The sequence below is a fragment of the Suncus etruscus genome, chromosome 11 (assembly GCF_024139225.1).
Source record: "Suncus etruscus isolate mSunEtr1 chromosome 11, mSunEtr1.pri.cur, whole genome shotgun sequence".
NCBI classification, from domain to species: domain Eukaryota; kingdom Metazoa; phylum Chordata; class Mammalia; order Eulipotyphla; family Soricidae; genus Suncus; species Suncus etruscus.
In genome coordinates this window covers 82,074,606-82,096,000 of record NC_064858.1, presented here as the reverse complement: position 1 = coordinate 82,096,000, position 21,395 = coordinate 82,074,606, and the positions used below count along the sequence as shown (strand labels likewise).

Here is a 21,395-nt window from a genome sequence, read left to right as displayed (position 1 = left end):
TGAGACTAAACTGTGAAGAAAAGAGACAAAGACATTTACTCAGAAAAACAAAAGAAATGGATTTATTTAGCACTGGTCTTGAAAAGTCCGGACGACCCGACCCCCCCCAGTTGCCCAGCACAGAATAGTGAAAAAGGCACGTGCTCAGCAAATTGCAGGCAAGTTCCAATTTTAATCTGATCGATCAGAGGTTCGAAACGTGCTCAGAGCAGAGCAGAGGTTGCGAACCCCGAGGTCTGAAATCAGGGGGTTTTTATACAGTTTTCAGGTGGGCTGAGTTATTTTTACAGCGGAAACAGGAATGGGCTTTGATATGGGGGAATCCGGAGGTTTTGGGGGTAGGTGTGAGTAGGGATCAGACTTCAAGTCTCCAAGTGAGCGGGACTCAGACATTAAGTCTCCAAGATGTCTTCAGGACGATTAATGCAGGGTCTGTAAAACCATGGGGAGCCAGCAAATGGATCAGCACCTGTAGCTCAGTAGATAAGAGACAAGCAGATAGTTAACACAGAGGGGAGGGTGAGGGGGGGAACATTACATTGCATGAGAAAGAGACAGACAACTCCCATCAGGAATGTGTAGGGGAAAATATGTTTTTCATTCCTTTCAGTCTGAGCCCATCACAGATTGCTGAGCCCAGACAAAGTTTAGATTACATTTCTAAAATGGTCATTCTATATATACCCTTTCCTCTCACCTCAATTTACTGGGGCTGTTGCACACCACCGGATTTGGCTCCAAGAGAGACTTTCAGCTTGAAGATACTACCTGATCACTGACTTCTGTGAACCATTTTTCTGACTCCACAAGACCACATCACAGGTTGAAACTGTGCTCTGGATTTTACCCTCTCTGCCCTAGCACACAATATATCAAATGAATTAAAAAGAATATGTATGTTCCTTTGTATGTTTCTTTTGTATTTATAATTCTCAGTGTGTATTTCTTTAAGTAGAGGTAGCTTTCCCCATTCCTTTTTTTTTTTTGGATATGCTTAGGAGAAAATTCTAGAACATTTCTCTTGAGATCTGAGTTCTGATTAGATCCAGGTTATAAGCATTGCTGTGTTTGTTGTTTTTATGCCCGTATGCACCAGTAGTGTCATGTGGCATCATATCTTTTTGCACAGACACATTAAAATTGGGAAATCCTACATGCCATGGCATACATAAACTTTTAGGGGAGCTCAGCTCACCGGATGTATCCTCAGATTTTCCTGGTGGGGAGAACTGAAATAACCCCCAAGGAGTTCCTCAAAAGCCCCTCTGTGGATGCCTTTTTCCCCTGCATGGATGGTTGAGAAATTTCCAAATAGATGTTTGGCATTACATTTTCAGTCAGTATTTGGCTACCTCTCCTTTGTAAAATCTCAGGCAAAATTATGGTCTCTAGCAAATAATTTGACTCAGAAATTCCAGCATCAAAGATACTAAAAGAACCCCTTTTTCTGGATAATATTTATCACCATAAGCAAAGACAATATGTCCTTGCTGCTGCAATTTCTGGTAATCAAGGACAAGGCCAGAAAGCAGACCGTGAGGTATTGACTCTCCTTAGAAAAAGGGAATCACACCTAACCACACCTAAGGGGATTTGGGTTCTTCCTTTACTTGACCTCTAAAACAATAGAGTTCAGCCTAGTGGAGATCAAGTTCCTAGATATTTTCTACTTCCTCATAATCCTGATTTTGCATTTGAAGAAAACTTGCAAAGAGTTTCTTTGAGTTGTAACCTTCTCTTTTGTTACTTAGAATTTTTACAGTCACACCCATATCTTAGGTATTGTTATTGTTGTAATTTGCTTTGTGATAATATTTATTCTTCACCTATGGCTAATTTTATCCCTATAAATCTCCCTGCTCAAAAAATTAAACTTGTCGCACTCCTGACAGAAAACGTGTTGACCTCACATACTCTGTGTAGTTTCATTATTTTATATTTCATATTTCGCTGTCCGTGCAACCCACTCTCCCTAAAGTGAATTCACCGAAATCCCACTGATGGCTGTAGGACAGAAGCCACCTACAGCACTTACATATGAAAATAAGTTTGTTGTTGGTGCTGTTGGTGCTTGTTTTTTTTTTTTTTTTTTTTGGGCAACATCCGGCAGCTCTCAGTGATTACTACAGACTCTCTGCTAAGAAATCACTCCTGGCAGGCATGGGAGAATATATAGGATGCCTGTATTCGAACCACCAGCGGTTCGAGCCAAACAAAGTTGGGTTGGCTGCTTGAAAAAAAAAAAAAAAGCCCTACCACTGTGCTATTTCTCCAGCTCTGAAATACTTTTTTATCTAATAGGTATGGGAACTCAAATTTTACAGTATAGGGGTAATTTTCACCCTGAACATTTGTTATAGATATTTGACTTAGGCCGCAGTTGACCGAACATTGACTTTCTAACCCTAAACTTTAGATCCAATCATAGAATTGGGATTTTTTTTGTATCAGCTCCAGGAATTAAACTTCCACCTGGGAGTCCCTAATGACACACTGGCACCAAATTGCTCCAGGGTGGTTGGTTTTGTATGACACCCTGATGACTAGGAAACAGCAGCTTGCTTTCAGGGCAGGTTTTACTGCCTTGCCACTTAACAGTGAGATAAAATCAGAAGATGCTCCATGACACCCTGGCTTTGACATAGGATCTGTGATAAAACAGATCTCTAATTACAGAATCCTGATGCTGACAACTGCAAATAAATAAAACTTTTGCTGGGACCATGAAGAAAGAACTTGGGATTGGACAATTAATAATAATACTGTTATATAATTATATATTATGGTTAGTATTAATAATTATACTACTAACTATTAACACTAATAGTGTTACAGGCCCAGAGCCTGTAGTTGGCTTTATGGCAGGATGCTTTATGGGTAGAGAACTCTGTTATTTTTTTAGGATGATAGTATTTTCTTTCCAATTTCCCCAACATTTGCTATGAATAGGCAAAAAAAAAATAAAATAAAATAAAGAATCTGATACCCTCCCTTTTTTTTCTTAAATTTTATTTCTGGCTTATAAATAGGCACTTCTGTCTTTCTCATAGAATCTTGGAAAATGAATTACTTTGTTTTACCTCATATTTCTGTAATTTTCTACAAAATTTAGCAAAAAAACAAAAGGAGAATGGGAACCAGAGACTAAGTGGTATCAGATGCATTGGTGCAGGTAAAGAAGCACAAAACTAAATACCAAAGCTAATGTCAACAAGATAATCAAGAGATCTAAATCATAAAAATCTATATTTAAATGGCCCAGTTACACTGGCAGGCCAAGATGCTAAGGGTGGAGATATAAAATGCATGCTGGGAATTTTTGGTGGAGAGAAATAAACAATTATGGTGAAATGGCCCTAATCTATTGTCACTGTATTTCTGAAATCCAACTATAAAGGACTTATAATTTACAATGGATGCAATAAAAATTATTAAAATGATTATGTGAAAATAATGTTATAATATTTTCATATAATTAATAGGAAAATGAAATAAAAAAGTAGAGAAAGTTTGTACTATACTAGAATTTAATTTACATATAAATAATGCTTTGAATTTATGCATATGAGAATTCATTTATTTAAGAAAGAAACAATTCTTTGCGCTGTATTCATGAAGGCTTTTTTCACTTGTTGATTCCGTAAGGTGTAGATGAATGGATTCAAAAGTGGGGCTACTGAAATATGGAGAACTGCAATTCCCTTGGAGAAAGATATTCTTTGCTTGACTGATGTTTTAACATACATGAAAATGCAGCTGCCATAAGAAAGGGATATCACAATCATGTGAGAGGAGCATGTTGAAAAAGCCTTTTTCCTCTGAGTACTTGAAGAGAAGCTTAGAATTGTTATAACAATATAGGTATATGATACTATCACCATTATCAAAGTGACCAAGAGTGTTGTTAAAGCAGAAATGAAGCCCACTGTCTCTATGGCATGTGTGTCTGAGCAGGAGATCTGCATGAGAGGAGTTGTGTCACAATAGAAATGATCAACAACATTGGAGTCACAAAAATCAAGGTTTAAGCCTAAAAGGAGAGGCACAAAAATGGTAAAAAAAAAAAAAAAGCCAGCCAGCCAACAAGAGAGCATAAGTAATAGGCAAAATTTACTGTTCATGATGGTCGTGTAATGCAGAGGCTTACAGATGGCCACGTAGCGGTCATAAGACATAGCTGCCAGCAAGTAAAATTCAGAGGCACCAAATAGAAAGGCAAAGAAAACCTGAGTGGCACAACACTCATAGGAAATGGTTTTGTCTCCAGTTGCCATACAAGCAAGTAATTTAGGAATACATGTAGTAGTAAAGGAAATTTCTAAGAAGGAAAAGTTCCTAAGGAAAAAGTACATAGGAGTCTTGAGATGAGCGTCTACTAGCGTGAGTATGATAATGATCAAATTGCCTGAAATGCTTAGCAAATAGGTAATAAGCAGGAAGATAAATAATATAATTTGTACTTGTGGATCATCAGTCAAACCTGCAAGGATGAAGACTGTCACTTTTGTGTGGTTTCCCATTGTGTTGTACTGTTTTTGTTGTTATTCGTGTTCTTTTTATTATAAATGCTCAGTTTTTACTTTTAACTCTCCACTCAAGAAGCACTCTTGGAAGTGGTAATGGGACTGATGATATGTGATGCCAGGAATCAAATCTGTGTGCTCCAAGTTTAAGGTTGCCTTTCCACTGTACTGTTTCTCCAATCCCATGTTGTGGCTTTTGTGGTTAAAACATAAATCTTAAAAAAGGTTAATTCCAATATGAATGTTATAAGGATTAAATGTAAGTTAGCAAGCCAATGTTTCAGGAACAATAAAACAATGTTCATGTTTTAAAGATGCTATTTCCTAAGATACATTTGATAAAATTTCTAGGCTTTCTCATAGAAAACACAATCTTTTTATGCGATTATATAACCAAATACACTTATTATGTCAACTATAAGATTGCAGTAATAGCTGTTTTTATCTGAATACTTTGAAAGAAAATTATAGGCATTTTTAAACCTTAGAAAAATTATTTTCCTTCCCTGTAATATATATAAATATTGGGAATGTCTGCTATTTTCCCTTGAATAAAAGACATTTGCATCCTAGAACCAAATGTGGGCTTTCATTACATCATATTTTGTTAGCACTATACTCATATATTTGCATACAGACTTAGCCATTGTTAATAAACAGGGTTAACATATACTTATAATATATACTCAATTAAAATTAAATATCAATTCTGTCAAGTACTTTCTTGATTACTAATCCAGAATCATATAATGGAAAATAAGATATGCATAACAATTTCATTTACTGTATTAAAATTAACATTTTAATCCATTCAATCTTTGTTACCTCCTCATGATTCACGTATTTTACCTAAATAGAATATCAGCACAGCTTCATCATTTCAGAGTAAGCAAATAACAAAACATAGACTATTTTAAATAAGTGATATTTCTGAAAGAGAAGAAAAAAAATTATAATGTTAAAAATATAAGAGAATATGAGCCTAAAATAAATGTATATATATTTACATTTTATTAGAAAAAAAGTAAATATAAATGAAAGATAATTACAAACAATATTAATCTAGAGAGAATGATCAGGATTTTGTTTGTATAAATATTAATGATATAAATTTAAAAATTATTAAAGAATATTAAAACATGTAAGTTTGTAAGTAAAATTAAAAGACTTATAATGAAATTTAATAATAAATAATTAACATCATATGTGTTCATTGGAAAGAATGAATAATTAAGTAAAAGTTAGTAAGTAAAAATTACAAAGATATTTATCATTAAAAGTGTCTCTGGTCCTTAAACTTACCATTTTATACGTGTCTAGTAGACATACTGAAATGAATAATTTTCAGTAGATTTCAATTATATATACTTCAACTTGGACTAAAATAGATAAGTGAAACCTTGCTAAAATGCACATAATGATTCACATAAAAATCATCAAAAAACTTTAGGAGGCATAAAGTTCCTAACAAAGAATTCAATATTCAGTATAGTTACATAAAATATAAAAATATTAATTTTATTTCTATTCTGGAAACTGGAAAGATAAATGTTAATAAGATCTGCCCAGAATATAATATCTCCATTATTTTTTTGTGATGAAGATACATGTAATACTTTGTTCTGACAAATTTTTTCATGATTCAATATATAACTTTTTCATCAACTTATTAAGGAATCATGATACCATATTTCATTTCTCCCTGACTGATAGTACTATATAAATAATGAATAATTCTTTTATCTATAAATTGCAATCATGCAACTTATTTCAGTTATATCTGAATTTAGACTTAAATTTTATATTATTACTATTTACTTATTTAGTCTTAAATAATTTCTAAGTTTCACTCACACTTTTATATAACATTATACAACTCTAGGCCTCCTGGTAATTTTATACTTTCTATACTCAACAGGAAAATATCATTACAATGGATAATTTTCAACATATTATGCTACCTATGACACCATTCCCAAAGGATTACAGATATTCTTAAACAAGTTCTCCCTAGAAACTATATATTTGGAAAAATATATTTTAGAAGTACCGTTAATAATGTCTCTAGAGAAGCTAGCATATAATTCTATAATATATTTTCCACTTAAAAATTAATATTTTGAAAGTTAAGATATATAGGTAAAATATTGAAAAAGAAAAATAAAGCTATTTTTTAATTTAAAATTTTTATTTAAAAATGTTTATTTAAAATCCAAGGTGTAAAGAGCTCATTTGTTCAGAATAAATATTTTGTCAGGTTAGACTACAGTTAACTATCTAGTTTTAGGAAACATTGGATGTCTGAGATTTTATTCTAAATACCATTATCTATGAAAATAGTTATTTTGATTATGTATTTTATCTTAAACCAATTTTATATTTTTTTCCAATTTTTCTCTAATATGTGTATTATTGTCTATGTCTTTCATACAATAGAACTTAATTCTATCCCTGAAGAAAATGTCACTGAAGGGGCCAGGGATTAAATTTCTTGTCTTTTATAATGTACCAAAGACATTCAAGTTCCAGCAATCAAAGAACTATGATAATATAAATTCAGAAAGGATTTTTACCAGAAAAGAGTATGTGTAGTAAAGACAGTAACCAGATAGAACAGAAATTAACAATATTATCCATTATCTTTTTTATATTATTATCTTTATTTAAACACCTTGATTACAAATATGATTGTAGCTGGGTTTCAGTCATGTAAAGAACATTCCCCTTCACCAGTGCAACATTCCCACCATCAATGTCCCAAATATCCCCCTTCCAACCCACCCCCAACTGTACTCCAGACAGGCTTTCCACTTCCCTCATTCATTCACATTGTTATGATAGTTGTCAGTGTAGTTAATTCTCTAACTGCACCATGGCTTTCTGGAGGATTCTTCCAATAATGGCCTTAATATTTAAATAAGAAAAGTGCAAAGATTTGTTTAAGCTCAGGTTATTTGTATATATATTATTAATATTTGATCAAGATTTGAACTCTAAACCTAAATTCTAATAGATTAGCTTATCATCTTTTCATAACAACCTAATTGATAAAACAGCTTTAATGCATTGTTTGTCGTGATCAGCAGTTGTTACTGGCACTAGTTAGGAGATCATGCAGTTCTATTATTGTAACACAGCCAAAGCAGGAAAGTACCCTAGGGGCCTCTCCAGAAGGCTTGGAGAAGGTAAGATCTCACAATCCTTCCGTCCGGCAATGGGGCTTTCAAATTCCACACCTTTGCAACCCTCCCAACCATCTCCTGCATTCTAGGTGTCCCCCTCCAACCCCCCTCCAACCCATTCCACCATCTCCCTCACCATCTCCCCCCAAAATGGCGTCCAGGTCATCTCCACTGGTATCTTCAGCCCAGTGACAAGAGGTTCAGGAGATTGGACAGTAGAAAAACACTCACAGGCAATACTCACAGTTTCTTGCAGTTGGGAACCACTGGGCAGGTGCAGATTTTCCCTTCCTAAACAACATTTTCTTTTTTGAAAATATTTAGGATCTGGAGAGATAATACTGGGCAGATTTTTTTTTTTTTGCCTTGTATGTAGCCTACCAGGTTTACATCCTTGCTTCCCCATATGGTCCGCTAAGCCTACTAGGAATGATTTCTTAGTACAAAGCCAGGAGTGAGCCCTGAGCAGCCCTGAGTGGCCCCAAATCAAAACAAAACTAAGCAAAGAACCACTGCAATGCAAACATACATAGAATATGAAATGTGTAGAACACAGATCCCTGTCCTCACTTCTGCATCAAAATCATGAACCATGTATATAGTCATCAGTTTAAGTAATTGTAGTAATGATTGTAAAACCAGATAGAAAAATTCATGATATAACCCAATATCTTGGCTTAAAAACCATGGCTCTTCAGAGGATTCTTTTAATACCTGCCTTCACATTTAACTAAGAGAAAAGTGGACAGATTCAAGCTCAGGTTCATCACCTATATTATCTTTAAAATTTGAGCATGGTTTGAACTCTCAACCTACTTGAAGTCTAACAAACTAACCTATCCTCATTTCATAACAAAGTAACTGATAAAGACTTTTTTAAAAAATTTTTATTGTGACCAAAGTGAATTACAAATCATTCACTGTAATATTTAAGATACATAGTGACAATAAATCAGGGGCATTCCCACCACTAGTGATGTCCTCCCTCCACCCCTGTTTCCAGCTTGTATCCCAATTGTTCTTGGCACTAGTTAGGGGATCACGCAGTTCTATTTCTGGAACTTCCCAAAACAGGCACATTACACACTCAGACTTTGGACCTTTTCCCACCTTTATTCAATATTAATCTCTTAATTTTGAGTTTGCAATTTAATGAATTTAAAATGCTTTATTTTTTTCTCGGACTGCTCTTCAGTTGTGATTTAGATACATAGTGATAGTAAGAAAGAAATTTGGGAGAAAGGCAAAAAAGAATTTTTGTGAATGGCCCAAGGTGGGTCCAGGATATAATCCCAGGATCTGCAAAACATAAAACTTTTAACTATTTTGTCCATCTTTGAAACATATATCTTCCTATCCGGGGTTCAGAAACCCAATGCAAACTACTTGCCCATCCTATTAATAAAGAGAATATAAAATTAATTTTTTAAAAATTAATAAAGAAAATATTTCCAAGTTTCCTGGATTCTACTTTCAGATTTCATACTCTTTCATTCCTTTTCTCAAATAAAGTTTCTTCATTCCTGTGCTCTCAGTTTTAATTCTCTGACAACATGTAAATAATCCAATATGAAAGTTAGACTTTGTTGAAAGTTGTGTGCATTTGGGCACACAAAAGGAAGGAAGGTAAACATATCTTTAGGTATGATGTTTATGTGAGTTGGAGATTAATGTTTATGTGAGGAGAGGTGATGCCCATAAGAAGAGTAAGATTCCTTGGTGACTTAAGGAAAATGAAGTAAGGTAGAGACAAAAATCTGGAAATGGAAATCTACAGATTCCTCAGAACTCTACTCAGTCACCTGAGTAGAAGAGAGTTGGGGAAATTTATGAATGGTGTAAGACTTGTTTGAATAAGCCTTATATGACATATGACTGTCATCAAATTACACCTGGGTTCATTGTTCTGACTGGGGTGGGAAATAGTGCATTTCTTTGGGGACTATAAAACCCAGGTTAAATTGTTCACTGCAAGAAAACAAAAGACATTGCCAAATCCTACCTGTTCCTCCAAGTTCATCATCCCTCACTTAAAAAAGATTTCAGGAAACAAATAGTGAAGTAAAATAAGTTTTGGGAGGTGGGAATGAGGAAAGAGGAATAGAGAAAAATTGAAAATGAGAAAAAGAGGGAATGCAATTCATGCATAATTAAAAATGCTGGTTTCTACAGACTGGCCTTCAAGCAAGTTAAATATGAATAATATATTTTTGTAGCATAAAGTGCATTACCCCTCCTCCCAAAAGATGGTGGAAATTGTCTTTGCATCTTATGGAGCCAATGTTGCCTGGAGCTGAAGCCTGTGTGTAGGGGAGTTGAGCATATACTAACCACTAACATATACTAACCACATCAGCGTGTTAAGCTCATTTGTTATGCAGCATATCATATAGTACAAACTCTTTCACTATCACATATAGAGCTTAAGTTTAAATCGCTGCTGTGACTTTTTTATATCAATGAAAAGATATTTAAAAGATTTATTTGATTTATTTTATTTTATTTTGTTTGTTTGTTTTTGTTTTTCGGGCCACATCGTTTGATGCTCAGGGGTTATTCCTGGCTACGCGCTCAGAAATTGCCCCTGGCTTGGGGGGACCATATGGGAAGCTGGGGGATCAAACCATGGTCCTTTCCTTGGCTAGCGCTTGCAAGGCAGACACCTTACCTCTAGCGCCACCTCACTGGCCCCTAAAAGATTTATTTTATTTTCTAATGTAAAATAAAAGCTAGATAAATGTGTTTAACTAGCTGTGTACCAATGTATTGTAAATATACTTCTGTCTCAGGCTTGTTCCCACCCAGCCCCAGTCTCCTGAAATCTCACGAGAACTCTTGGGAATGGCAGGCATGTGAACTGGGTGGGTGATAGGTAAGCATAGAGAGACAATCAGTCCCTCCCTGCTTGTTGAGGAGTGTGCAGTCTCCATAAGTGGACGGTGGCTGGGATTAACAAGTTTGAGAGGCTGCCATATATTTACAATACAATGGTCTGGACGCATTAAAATGACTGCAATTCAGTTTGCTTTGAGGCACAAGAGTGTGCTTTTCTGATGGAATTAAGACAATGCTCAGTGTTAATGTAGTCCTTCAGGGCTGAAAATAATGTAAATGGATAGCACTCAGTGGTAAACATTTGATACACAATACTGACAATTCCTTCATTACTGTATTTTCCTGCAGAAAAATATTACTTCATTCTACATACAAGGATGATAAAGCAGAAAAGACTAGCCTATAAAATTTTTTAAATGATGTAGGAAATATGCTAAGGACCATGGAAACAGAGCAGCAAAGAGATATTTTGGGCCTCATCCAACTGAAAAAATGATAAGAGAGTTGAGGAAGCAAGAGGATCACCCGCAAAAATGATAAAATTAAGCACACTTTTCATTGGGCATGCAGCAAAGTGGCCATAATTAAATGTGTAATATGAAAGTATGAATTACACATCCCCCCAAAATGGCTTCTCAGTCTCTCCAAAAATGACCATATATGAAGCCAAACACACTGCTTTAGAGAAAGACATTCAGAATTTTACTGGATCACTTTCTTGGTGCTACAGATTTATGAAGCAATGTGGCCTTGCTATGGATACATAAAATAGAATTTCTTGAAAAATTCCAAAAAAAATATGAATTTAAGATCTAACTCTTTATACATTTGTACTTGATGCTAGAAAGGAAAATGATTTTGAAATTGGTCAGATTGGAAATATGACTGAAGTTCCACTAAATTTGATGTGCAGTCTAACAGGATGGTTCATCTGAAAGGTGAAAAACCATCACCATGAAAACCTCAGGACATGAGAAAAGCCATCAAGTGCTGTATTGTCCCAAAATACCACCCATTTTAATCTTCAGAAGGAAAACATTCCTTAAAGAAGTGATTCAATAAGGAGTTGTTATACATATTCATGAGAAAGTATGGATAGACAAAAATGGAATGAGAGTATGGGTTGAAAAAAATGTGGTCCAAACGTCCTGGAGGGCTTTTGAAAAACCCTGCCTTGTTAGAGTTTAAACAGTTTAGAGCACATATTAGTGAAAATACAAAAAAAAAATGCTTTGAATAAGTGAAGACTTAATCTAACTGTAGTTTTGAAAGGTCTTTCTTACCAGCCAGTTGCAACCTCTCAACATTTTCATCAAAAAAACCTTTTAAGTTCTTTATGCAGAAGAGTGGAACAAATAAATGGCCTCTGGTAATTATAATCTGACACCCTCTGGACAAATGAAGAGGCCTACTTTCACTAGTTTGTGAATGGGTGAAACCATCATAGCACTCAGTAAAGGATAGGTATACTGGACAAGTAGCAGAAAGCTGGAAATATCAGGAGGAGAGGGCAAGCCTAGTCCCTGCCCTGCTGAAGCCACTTTTGCTGTAACCATCACCTAGTATCATTATTTTCCCTATGGCCCTACATACTACCCCTCTATGATTCTCTTTTGGACACCAATCTGATCAAGTTTCAATGACACCGATATTTGGGCTGATATCACCTTGGCTCTTTGCAAAGAGTGCTGTTATCTCCCCCCCCCCCCATATGTTTTCTTTCAGGAGGTTTGGCAGCTGAGAACATGCCCCTAACAGCTATATTATCAGTAATAATGCTTTGAATTTTTTTTTACAACATCATTTGTTTAATGCTGTAATCCCTATAGGAACACACAAATTTAAAATAAGTGACAGCTAACAATAAGAACTCTTTAAATTTTTTGCAGTTGTATTCATGATTTCATTGCAGATACAATTTTCAAAACTGTGCTTGCTACTGTAATTTTTTTCATTCTTTCTGTCTTTTTGAAAAGTTTTCTTTCTTATTATCTGGAAACAACTGTACTATGGTCAAATATATGATGCATTTTCTTTAAATAAAAATATTTTAAATTTATTCACAAAAATCTTACAGACTTAAATCAATCACTTATTACTACACTGCTCCCTATTTTAAATGAACCACTTCTCTTCGAATACCTTTTTGAATAGTTATTTTGGTAAATAAATCTATCTTTTTGCTGGTTTCTTCTCTTTTGGTGGGGGCTTTTTGAGTTTTGGGTCCACACCCAGCATGCTCAGAGGTCTGTCTATGTGCTCAGAAATTGCTCCTGACTCGGAGGACCATATGGGACACTGGGGATCAAACCCAGGTCCGTCCTGGATCAGCCGTGTGTAAGGCAAATGCCCTACTGTTACCGCTATCACTCTGGCCCCTATCTTTTTGCTTTTTTCATTGGGGGTGGGGGTACATGCATGTGTGATGCTGAAGATATAGTCCTGGCTTTGCATGGTACTAGATCAGGGACCACTCCTGTTGGGGCCAAGGCTATTGTATGTGATGCCAGGGATGGAACTTGGGTTGACCATATAGAAACAGAGTACAGTAGCCACTATATACTATTAATCCTGCCCTAATATATCTTACTATCGTCACTGAATTAGTTAATTAATTAGTGAATGAATTAGTCAATAAATTAGTTAAATAACTTGTTATCGTGGAAGTTTGTCTTTATATCACTCCCTTAAAAGAACAGTGAGGGTCTATAACAATAGCATAGTGGTTGGGCATTTGCTTGCAAGCAGCTAACCCAGATTCAATCTATAATATCCTCGAAAGTCCCTCAAGTTTATCAGTAATAATTTCTGAGCACAGATAAAGGAGTAAACCCTGAGCATTGCTGGATCTGACCCCAAAATAAAAACAAAGAGATACTTTGAAATATCTTGTATGAGAATTTGTAAAGTAAAAAGGATTAATAATTAAAAGTAATAATAAGATAATATTATCCCCTAGAATTTTATAGTCACAAATTGTTTTATGTGAATATAAGTATTTTCCATATTATTTTACTCACATTGAAATTTAATTTAATTTCTAGAAATATGGTCAAAAAAAAAAAAAAGAAATATGGTCAAATAGTTTGCTTTGAAAATAATCATACCATACTTTTAAGATTTAAATATTTTAATTTGGAAAACAAAGTACATCTATATCTCATACAGACTTAACTATAATGTTTAATTTAACTTAATGTTCCTTAAAATCTTTGGAGTTTTTCTTACTTTTAAGTACATATTTATCTCTGAAGAGAATCAGAATTATTGTCACTATACTGTGGTAAAAGAAATAAAAGATCAAAGAGATGATATTATTTAAAGTAAACATAATTTTATATAATTGGTATTTAAATCTATGTTTATAACTTTTCTATGGGCGTTTGAATAAATATATAAAATGATACCTAATTTTGCATATATAAATAAAATAATATTTTGTGTATATAAACAAAATTATACTCTAAGATAGACTTGGAAAATATTGAATGATCAGTAAATTATAATGAAATTTGCCATTGAATTTAGCAAAAAAAAATGATTAAACTATTCCAGGTTTTTTAAATTATATTTCAAAGGTTACCTATATTTCAAAACTTGAAAATTGAAAGCTACCAAAACTTGTAATTTATAAAATTGATATGCTCTATCACTTAAATTTTTATTAAGCAATTATGAATCAACTTCAAAATATGAAGACATCAACATAATATGATCTAGTCTGGGTAGTAAATTAATCTTCATTACAATGTTCCATATTTAATTTTATATTGATTCTCTGAATTATATAGAAGTAAAAAAGAATATAGATAAAATGGCACCTAACTCTAAACGCATCTGAGAAAATCTGAAAGAAATTTTAAAGAGGTACTAAGTAGAAAGTAACTTAACTTTACCAAATAGAAGAAATATATCTCATATATATATTCTCAGCATGAGAAGAATATTTTCTGCATGAGAAAAATAATAGTGAAGGCTATATTTGAAAATTAGATAAACCATCATAAATTACAAATGAAGAAAAACAAGCATATCATACTTAACAGAAACAAGATGATCAAACTTCTATTTTTTTAAATTTTAGTCATAAAGCCATTATTGTCACTAGAATGGTTCATTTCACTCATAAAATATCCATCTTTTTTACCATGTTTTTAAAAGCATCTTTCACTTGTTTATTTCTTAGTGTGTAAATGAAGGGATTCAGCATAGGAGCCACAGAAGTACTTAGCAGAGCTATCCCTTTATTTAAAGACACCCTTTCCTTGGCAGAGGGTTTTACATACATGAAGATGCAGCTGCCATAAGAAATAGACACAACCACCATGTGAGAAGAACATGTAGAAAAGGCTTTCTTCCTCTGTTGAGAAGAGGGTATCTTTAGAATGGTTTTAATGATCTTTGTGTAGGAGAGTATCACCAATACCAGTGTAACCAAGAGTGTCAAAATGGCTGAAATAAGTTCCATTAGCTCTATTGTTGATGTGTCTGTACAAGAGAGCTGTAATATAGGAGAAACATCACAGAAGAAATGATCTACTTCATTGGCTGCACAAAAATCAAGCTGAAGACCCATAATGAGTGCGGGAAAAATTATTATAAAGCCAGAGAACCATGAAGCAAATATCAACAGGTTGCAGACTCTACCACTCATGATGGTCATATAATGAAGGGGTTTACAGATAGCCACATAGCGGTCATAGGACATGGCAGCCAAAAGAAAAAATTCAGTTGCACCTAAGAGAATAGTAAAAAACAACTGTGCAGCACAACTGTTATAAGAAATAGTCTTATCACCAGTTGCCATGCTGACAAGAAATTTGGGAATGCAGACAGTTGTAAATGAAATTTCTAAATAAGAGAAATTTCGAAGAAAGAAATACATTGGTGTCTTTAGGCGTGAATCCAGTAAGGTGAGTGTTATGATAGTTAGATTTCCAGCGACACTTAACATGTATGTGAAGAAAAGAAGAACAAAAATGACCACCTGTAATTGTGGATCATTTGACAGTCCAAGAAGAATAAATATAGTTACTGTTGTGTGGTTTCTCATAATTACCTTTTTTAAAAGAAAAATAGAAATATACAAGATTAAAAGTAAACTTCTTACATAATTTTACCAACTAAATTTTCTCCAAACTTTCTAATTAATAATAACTAACAATAACAATTCATTGTAATAAATTTATCAACTTATTAACCAAATGGATCTCCATTTATTTTCTTAACTTAAGAATCATAAATTTAGTTATTTCAAGGCTGTAATCTCAAGAGACTTGAATGTGGCTCATGAAATAAAGTGCAAGTTTTACAATAGTCTAAATTATGCGTTCTATCCTCAGGATTGCATGCCCTAATTTCACCAAGTCTTAGAGTGATCTTGGAACACTACGAATAGAACTGCCAGTTATATCCTACATATCAATAATGGCAAATAATATATACTACAAAGAAATTACAGTGATAATTTTAAAGTAAACAAAAAAAATCAAGAAAACTCTTAACATTATGTCTTTTATATATGTTTAATTCTTTAATATATTTAATAGAAAATTAATTTTATACTATGATATAACCAGTTCTATTTTTATATTTATTTAAAGAATCCTTTAAATTTTACAAGTAAAAATCTAAGTAATAAAACTATTTTCTTTTACTTAGTAAATAAAAATAAAATTTTGAGAGAGATCTTGGAATGTTGTTTTAATTGAGAAAATAAGATGTCATTATCCTTATTTAAAAAAATATATTTTTGAAAACATACCTCTATGTTTAGGACTTATTATATTAGACATCACAAATTTAAGCATCAAATTTCTGTAGGAAGAAGCTTTTAAATTTCACAATAAATTTGCATAAACTTCTCTTGCCCATATACTGAAGGGTTCAGACACTCACCTTTTTTTTTTTTAATTTCAATATTGATGTTCTCGTGATCATTTTTTATTTTATTTCTCTGTATATGGAACTCAAGTCCCCTAAGACTTGAAATATTTTTTTCTTATTCATCCTGGTTATTTTTCTTTAATATTTAATTATATGTATATATGTGTATATAGGAGATATAGATTTTACTGAATACTTGCAATGATAGAGAAGAGTTCTGTAAAAAAAACATTATAAAAAAACAGATGCAAATGTTAGCTAGTCTGCATTAGTATTGCTCTATATACTAAATATTAAGCCTATTGTCCTATTGCCATGGTGTCCTCTCTTTATCATATCTAACATCTCTGTGCTTTCTGCACACATAATAATTCAATTGTTATCAATTTTATTCTTTGCAGTTTCTTGTTTTCACACTTAATTTAAATTCATACAAGATTTTTTGTTCTAAAGAACGTAATGGTCTCCTTATAATAATTCTGTAATTTACTAAACTGTATTATAATGTTATTATACTTTCTGTATTTAAATTTTAGTACTAAAATAAATAGTACAGTGGTTTCTATAAATCTTTGAAAATTTAGGGCCCAGAGTGTTAGCACAGCAGTTGAGTGTTTTCCTTGCACACAGCAAACCTGGAGCAGACTTGGGTTTGATCTCCAACATCCCATATGGTCCCTCTAGCCTGCTAGAAGCAATTTCTGAGCACAGAGCCAGGAATAACCCCTGAGAACCGCTGTGTGGAACCGAAAAACAAAAACAAAAAATAAAAAGCTTTTAATTTAATAGTTGAGAAGACATTTCTTTAGAATGAGACAATTGAATAGTTTATGATACGTTTACCCTATTGCGTTCACTATGAAAGCTGAGAAATAAAAATTAATAATTTCTCTGGAGTCGGCGAGGTGGCGCTAGAGGTAAGGTGTTTGCCTTGCAAATGCTAGTCAAGGAAGGACCGCGGTTCAATCCCCTGGCTTCCCATATGGTCCCCCCAAGCCAGGGGTAATTTCTGAGCACTTAGCCAGGAGTAACCCCTGAGCATCAAACGGGTGTGGCCCAAAAAAACAAACAAAAAAAAGAAATTAAATAATTTCTCATGTTCCACACTAATTCATCATCCTACTATCAATATTCATAATAATCACAATGACCATGTAAACAAAAGTCAAATCTTAATTATATTATCTAGAGGAAGCAATACATTAATTTTATAAAGAATATTATTAAAATTATATTGGATTCAGTCCCATATAGGTAGAGTTCTTATTTTACACCATTTGAATTCAATAGACCATGTTTATCATTTTTATCCAACTTCATTCAACAGTCATTATAACCAACAAAGAAAATAATAAAATTTTCAAACCACATAACCATGTAATTTCTAAATACTTCTTTTGACAAAAATATGAGATTTTTTTAAAGTTGCCTTCCCATTAACTTTTTAATTTTATTTAATTTTTGTTTTTATATTGTATTCATATAAAGTGTTTTAGTTCCCGAAAAATACATCCAGAATATAAATTCAATTTGTATTATAAGATTCTTTATTGAGCTACATTTCTTCTCATTCTTTAAAACAAGAATAGTCTTAATTTATGCTACATTTAATATGAATCATATTTATTTATCTGAATTGCATGCAAATAGCTTTGAAAAGAGTGGTAATGTTGATTTGAACTTTGTTTAGAGTTTTCAATACAAGAAGTCCAATTGTTCGACTTTAGTTTTTAAGATTAATAAAAAGTGTAATCTATTTATGTACTCTTTCATTTGCCTTGAGGATTAATTGCTTTTTATTTATTCTTTTAAGGGAAACTTTTCCCCAAAGAGCACTATAAGTTTGCTAAAAATATAAATGGGACAAAATTAATAAGCTACAAACGAATATATTGTAAGTCATAAATATAACCTTTAAGAAAATATAATTAAGTTATGAGATCATGACATACATATGCACATGTATAGAAAATAAAGGCAAAACTCATCAATCCATTTTCTGCTTATAATCATAAAGTAATTATTATTTTGAACTCAGATAATTTAATAAAGCTTTATTGTAAAGTCACGTTGTTTACTTTATGTCATAAAGTAACTATCATTTTGAACTCAGATAATTCAATAAAATTTTATATTTAGTCACCTCGTTTAAGCCTCTAATCCCGAGTCCAGCTCAGCAAAGGTGAGATAGTTCCTGGAGTTCAGGCAATATAGTTTAGACTCTGAGCAATAAAGGTGTTAGTGGAATTGCATAGACTAAAACCCAAACTAAGAATGTTCCTGCTTTTATTGCCGAGAGAGTTTAGTTACACAATTTATAGGAGAATAATTAAGTTTTTATCATTGTCCAGGTTTCATGCTCAATTACACCGTGCTTTATATCAATGATACATCAAGCATAAGCTTGTAACCAGCTAGTTGTTTGCTAATGAAAATCACTCTACTTCCAGCATCCTCTTCTGTTATTGTCTTTGGACACTGCTTGCGGTTACCGTGGCACCTGTGCAGGAATTTACTGTGTCTGACTCAACTAGAAAATACTGTTGGCAAACTTCTGGCATATTTTTTCCTCTGTACAGTTGTGTAGGATAAGTGAGCTATTAAGCAAGATTCCCATAGGTTTTCCAAAACTTTAAAGTCTATTTTTTCAGAGCAAAAAATTAAAGAAACTCGTTGAAGTTTAGAAACTTGAAAGCCATATGTCAGCTTTGAAAATAGAAACTGTATTTTGTAACCACCTAAAGATCACAAGATCAAAGATAACAAGTATATATAAAAAGAATCAACAACTCTACACTACTGGAGAGATGGTAGAGGGGTTAAAACACTTGGTATGCTGCCAACCCTGGATTTAATCCCCTTCACTTTGTTTGGTCTATCAAAGCACAGTAAATGAATGAATCATTCCTGAGCTCAGAATTTGAGAATAACTAGAATAGTGCTGACCCAACTCCTTCCCTGTTTTATCTATTTATTTATATTTATATTTATCTAAATATATATATATATATATATACAATTGCTCTTTAATCTTCCAATTTCAATCTGTATGATACACATAGTTACATATTGTATCCACTTACCTTTCTTCATTTTTCTGTTAAGCATGATTACATAGTATCTGGAAATTCAAATCTTTAACATTTAGCATTATACAAAAACATTTTACATATTTAACACAATTCAAACCACAGTAAAAAGAAATAATTATTATATTTATGGAGCTTGTTCTAAACATACTCATGTGAACAGTATTTATGAGTCACTAGTACTTCAAAATATTCTTTTTCTCATTGTCCTTTATAGATATATCATTGTACCGCATTTAGAAAAATCACATAAAATGATTTTCTTCCAACATAGTGCCAAATATGCAGCATAGATGGCCAGCTTTATGCTACTGTTTATTTTGACAGTACTATTCTTTTAGGTGATTACTCACAATGTACCCTAATGTCAATTCTTTCATCTTTCCTTACTTAATGCACAGAAACATTTTATTTTTTTTATTTATTTTGGTTTTTGGGTCACATCCGGCGGTGCTCAGAAATTAGTCCTGGCTCTGTTTTTAGAAATCGCTCCTGGCATATGGGGTGCCAGGATTTGAACCACAGTCTGCCCTTGTTTGGCTGAGTGCAAGGCAATAGCCCTAGGGTTGTGCTCTCTCCGATCCAGCAGTAACATTTGATTACATTAGTTCAAACTCTTTGTAATTTCTACTAGTACCTCTAAACTTTACTTTATCAACATTTTTATCTCAAATTCAGACTTTAAATTAAATACTTCCACAAATATGTTTTTCATACTTATACAAATATTTTAATTTTTTTGTTTTATTTTTTTGGGGGGCCACACCCATTTGATGCTCAGGGGTTACTCCTGGCTATGCACTCAGAAATTGCTCCTGGCTTTGGGGACCATATGAGACTCAGGGGGATCAAACAGTGGTCCGTCCTACGCTAGCATTTGCAAGGCAGACACCTTACCTCTAGCGTCACCTTCCCGGCCCCTATACAAATTAGTTAATTTAGTTAAATACATTACTAAAACAAAAGTGAAAATAATGGTTTTTATCATTCTGTCTTGAACATATTGCCTCCATAATCTTAACCTTAAGTAGGAATTAGAATAAAAATAACATAATAAATATTGTCTGTCACAAAAATAATTTTGAGAGGGTATATGGGAAGAAATAACTTTTGCTCTATTCTCAGCTTTTTGTTGCTTATACCACTATGAACATTTTTACATATTCTGTCCTCTTTCTTATTAAATCCTAGTTTTCCTAAACTATTCTAAGTTCTTCAGAAGGGAATAGACTACAATATTATTTATTGATATATATTTTAGGTTTGACATATTTCTGACACTAACAGAAAATAAATGGTATCTATTTGCTTATGAGAGCTTTTGGAAGTAATTCTGAAATTTTGTCCAAGATAACATAAGGAAATGTTGTTAATTAGGACAAAGATAATAGAGCAGTCCTGGATTGTGAACCTGGAGCAGAAAGTAAACACTTACCATTGAATTCAGGATAACATCTATATTAAAAACAAAAAAAGCAAAAACGTCTGTAATTGCTCTTCCCAAAATACTTTTAAATACTAGCACTAAAAAAAATCATCATTTAATTATACTCATATCTGTAAGCACCTGAACATAACTTTAATATGTAATACTTTAAGACTTGAAAGGTATACATATGGTAAGGCACTTCCCTTGCATACATTCATCCCATGTTTTGATCCCTAGGATCACATATGATTTTCTGAGCTCAGAGTAATGACTGAGCATGTTGGATAAAACCCAAACAAAACAAAACAAAATAAATACTAATTAGAAGAATAAAATGCATCCAAATTTTAGAAAATAAAGCAGTGTTTATTCCCCACTAGAATAGAATCATGAAAATACTTTCTTTTATTTCTTTGTCTCAAAGAAATTAAATAAATAATACGCATTATAA

The 21,395-nt window shown here is 33.0% G+C and overlaps 2 protein-coding genes across 2 annotated transcripts; both read right to left on the bottom strand.

The window, feature by feature from the left end:
• Positions 1–3,572: 3,572 nt before the first annotated feature.
• Positions 3,573–4,520, bottom strand: LOC126022569 (olfactory receptor 6C74-like). The gene has a single exon (XM_049783539.1). It carries the CDS (start codon positions 4,518–4,520, stop codon positions 3,573–3,575), a length of 948 nt encoding a protein of 315 aa, XP_049639496.1.
• Positions 4,521–14,663: 10,143 nt separating this feature from the next.
• Positions 14,664–15,593, bottom strand: LOC126022598 (olfactory receptor 6C74). Its single transcript, XM_049783566.1, has one exon. It carries the CDS (start codon positions 15,591–15,593, stop codon positions 14,664–14,666), a length of 930 nt encoding a protein of 309 aa, XP_049639523.1.
• Between the last annotated feature and the right edge of the window lie 5,802 nt (positions 15,594–21,395).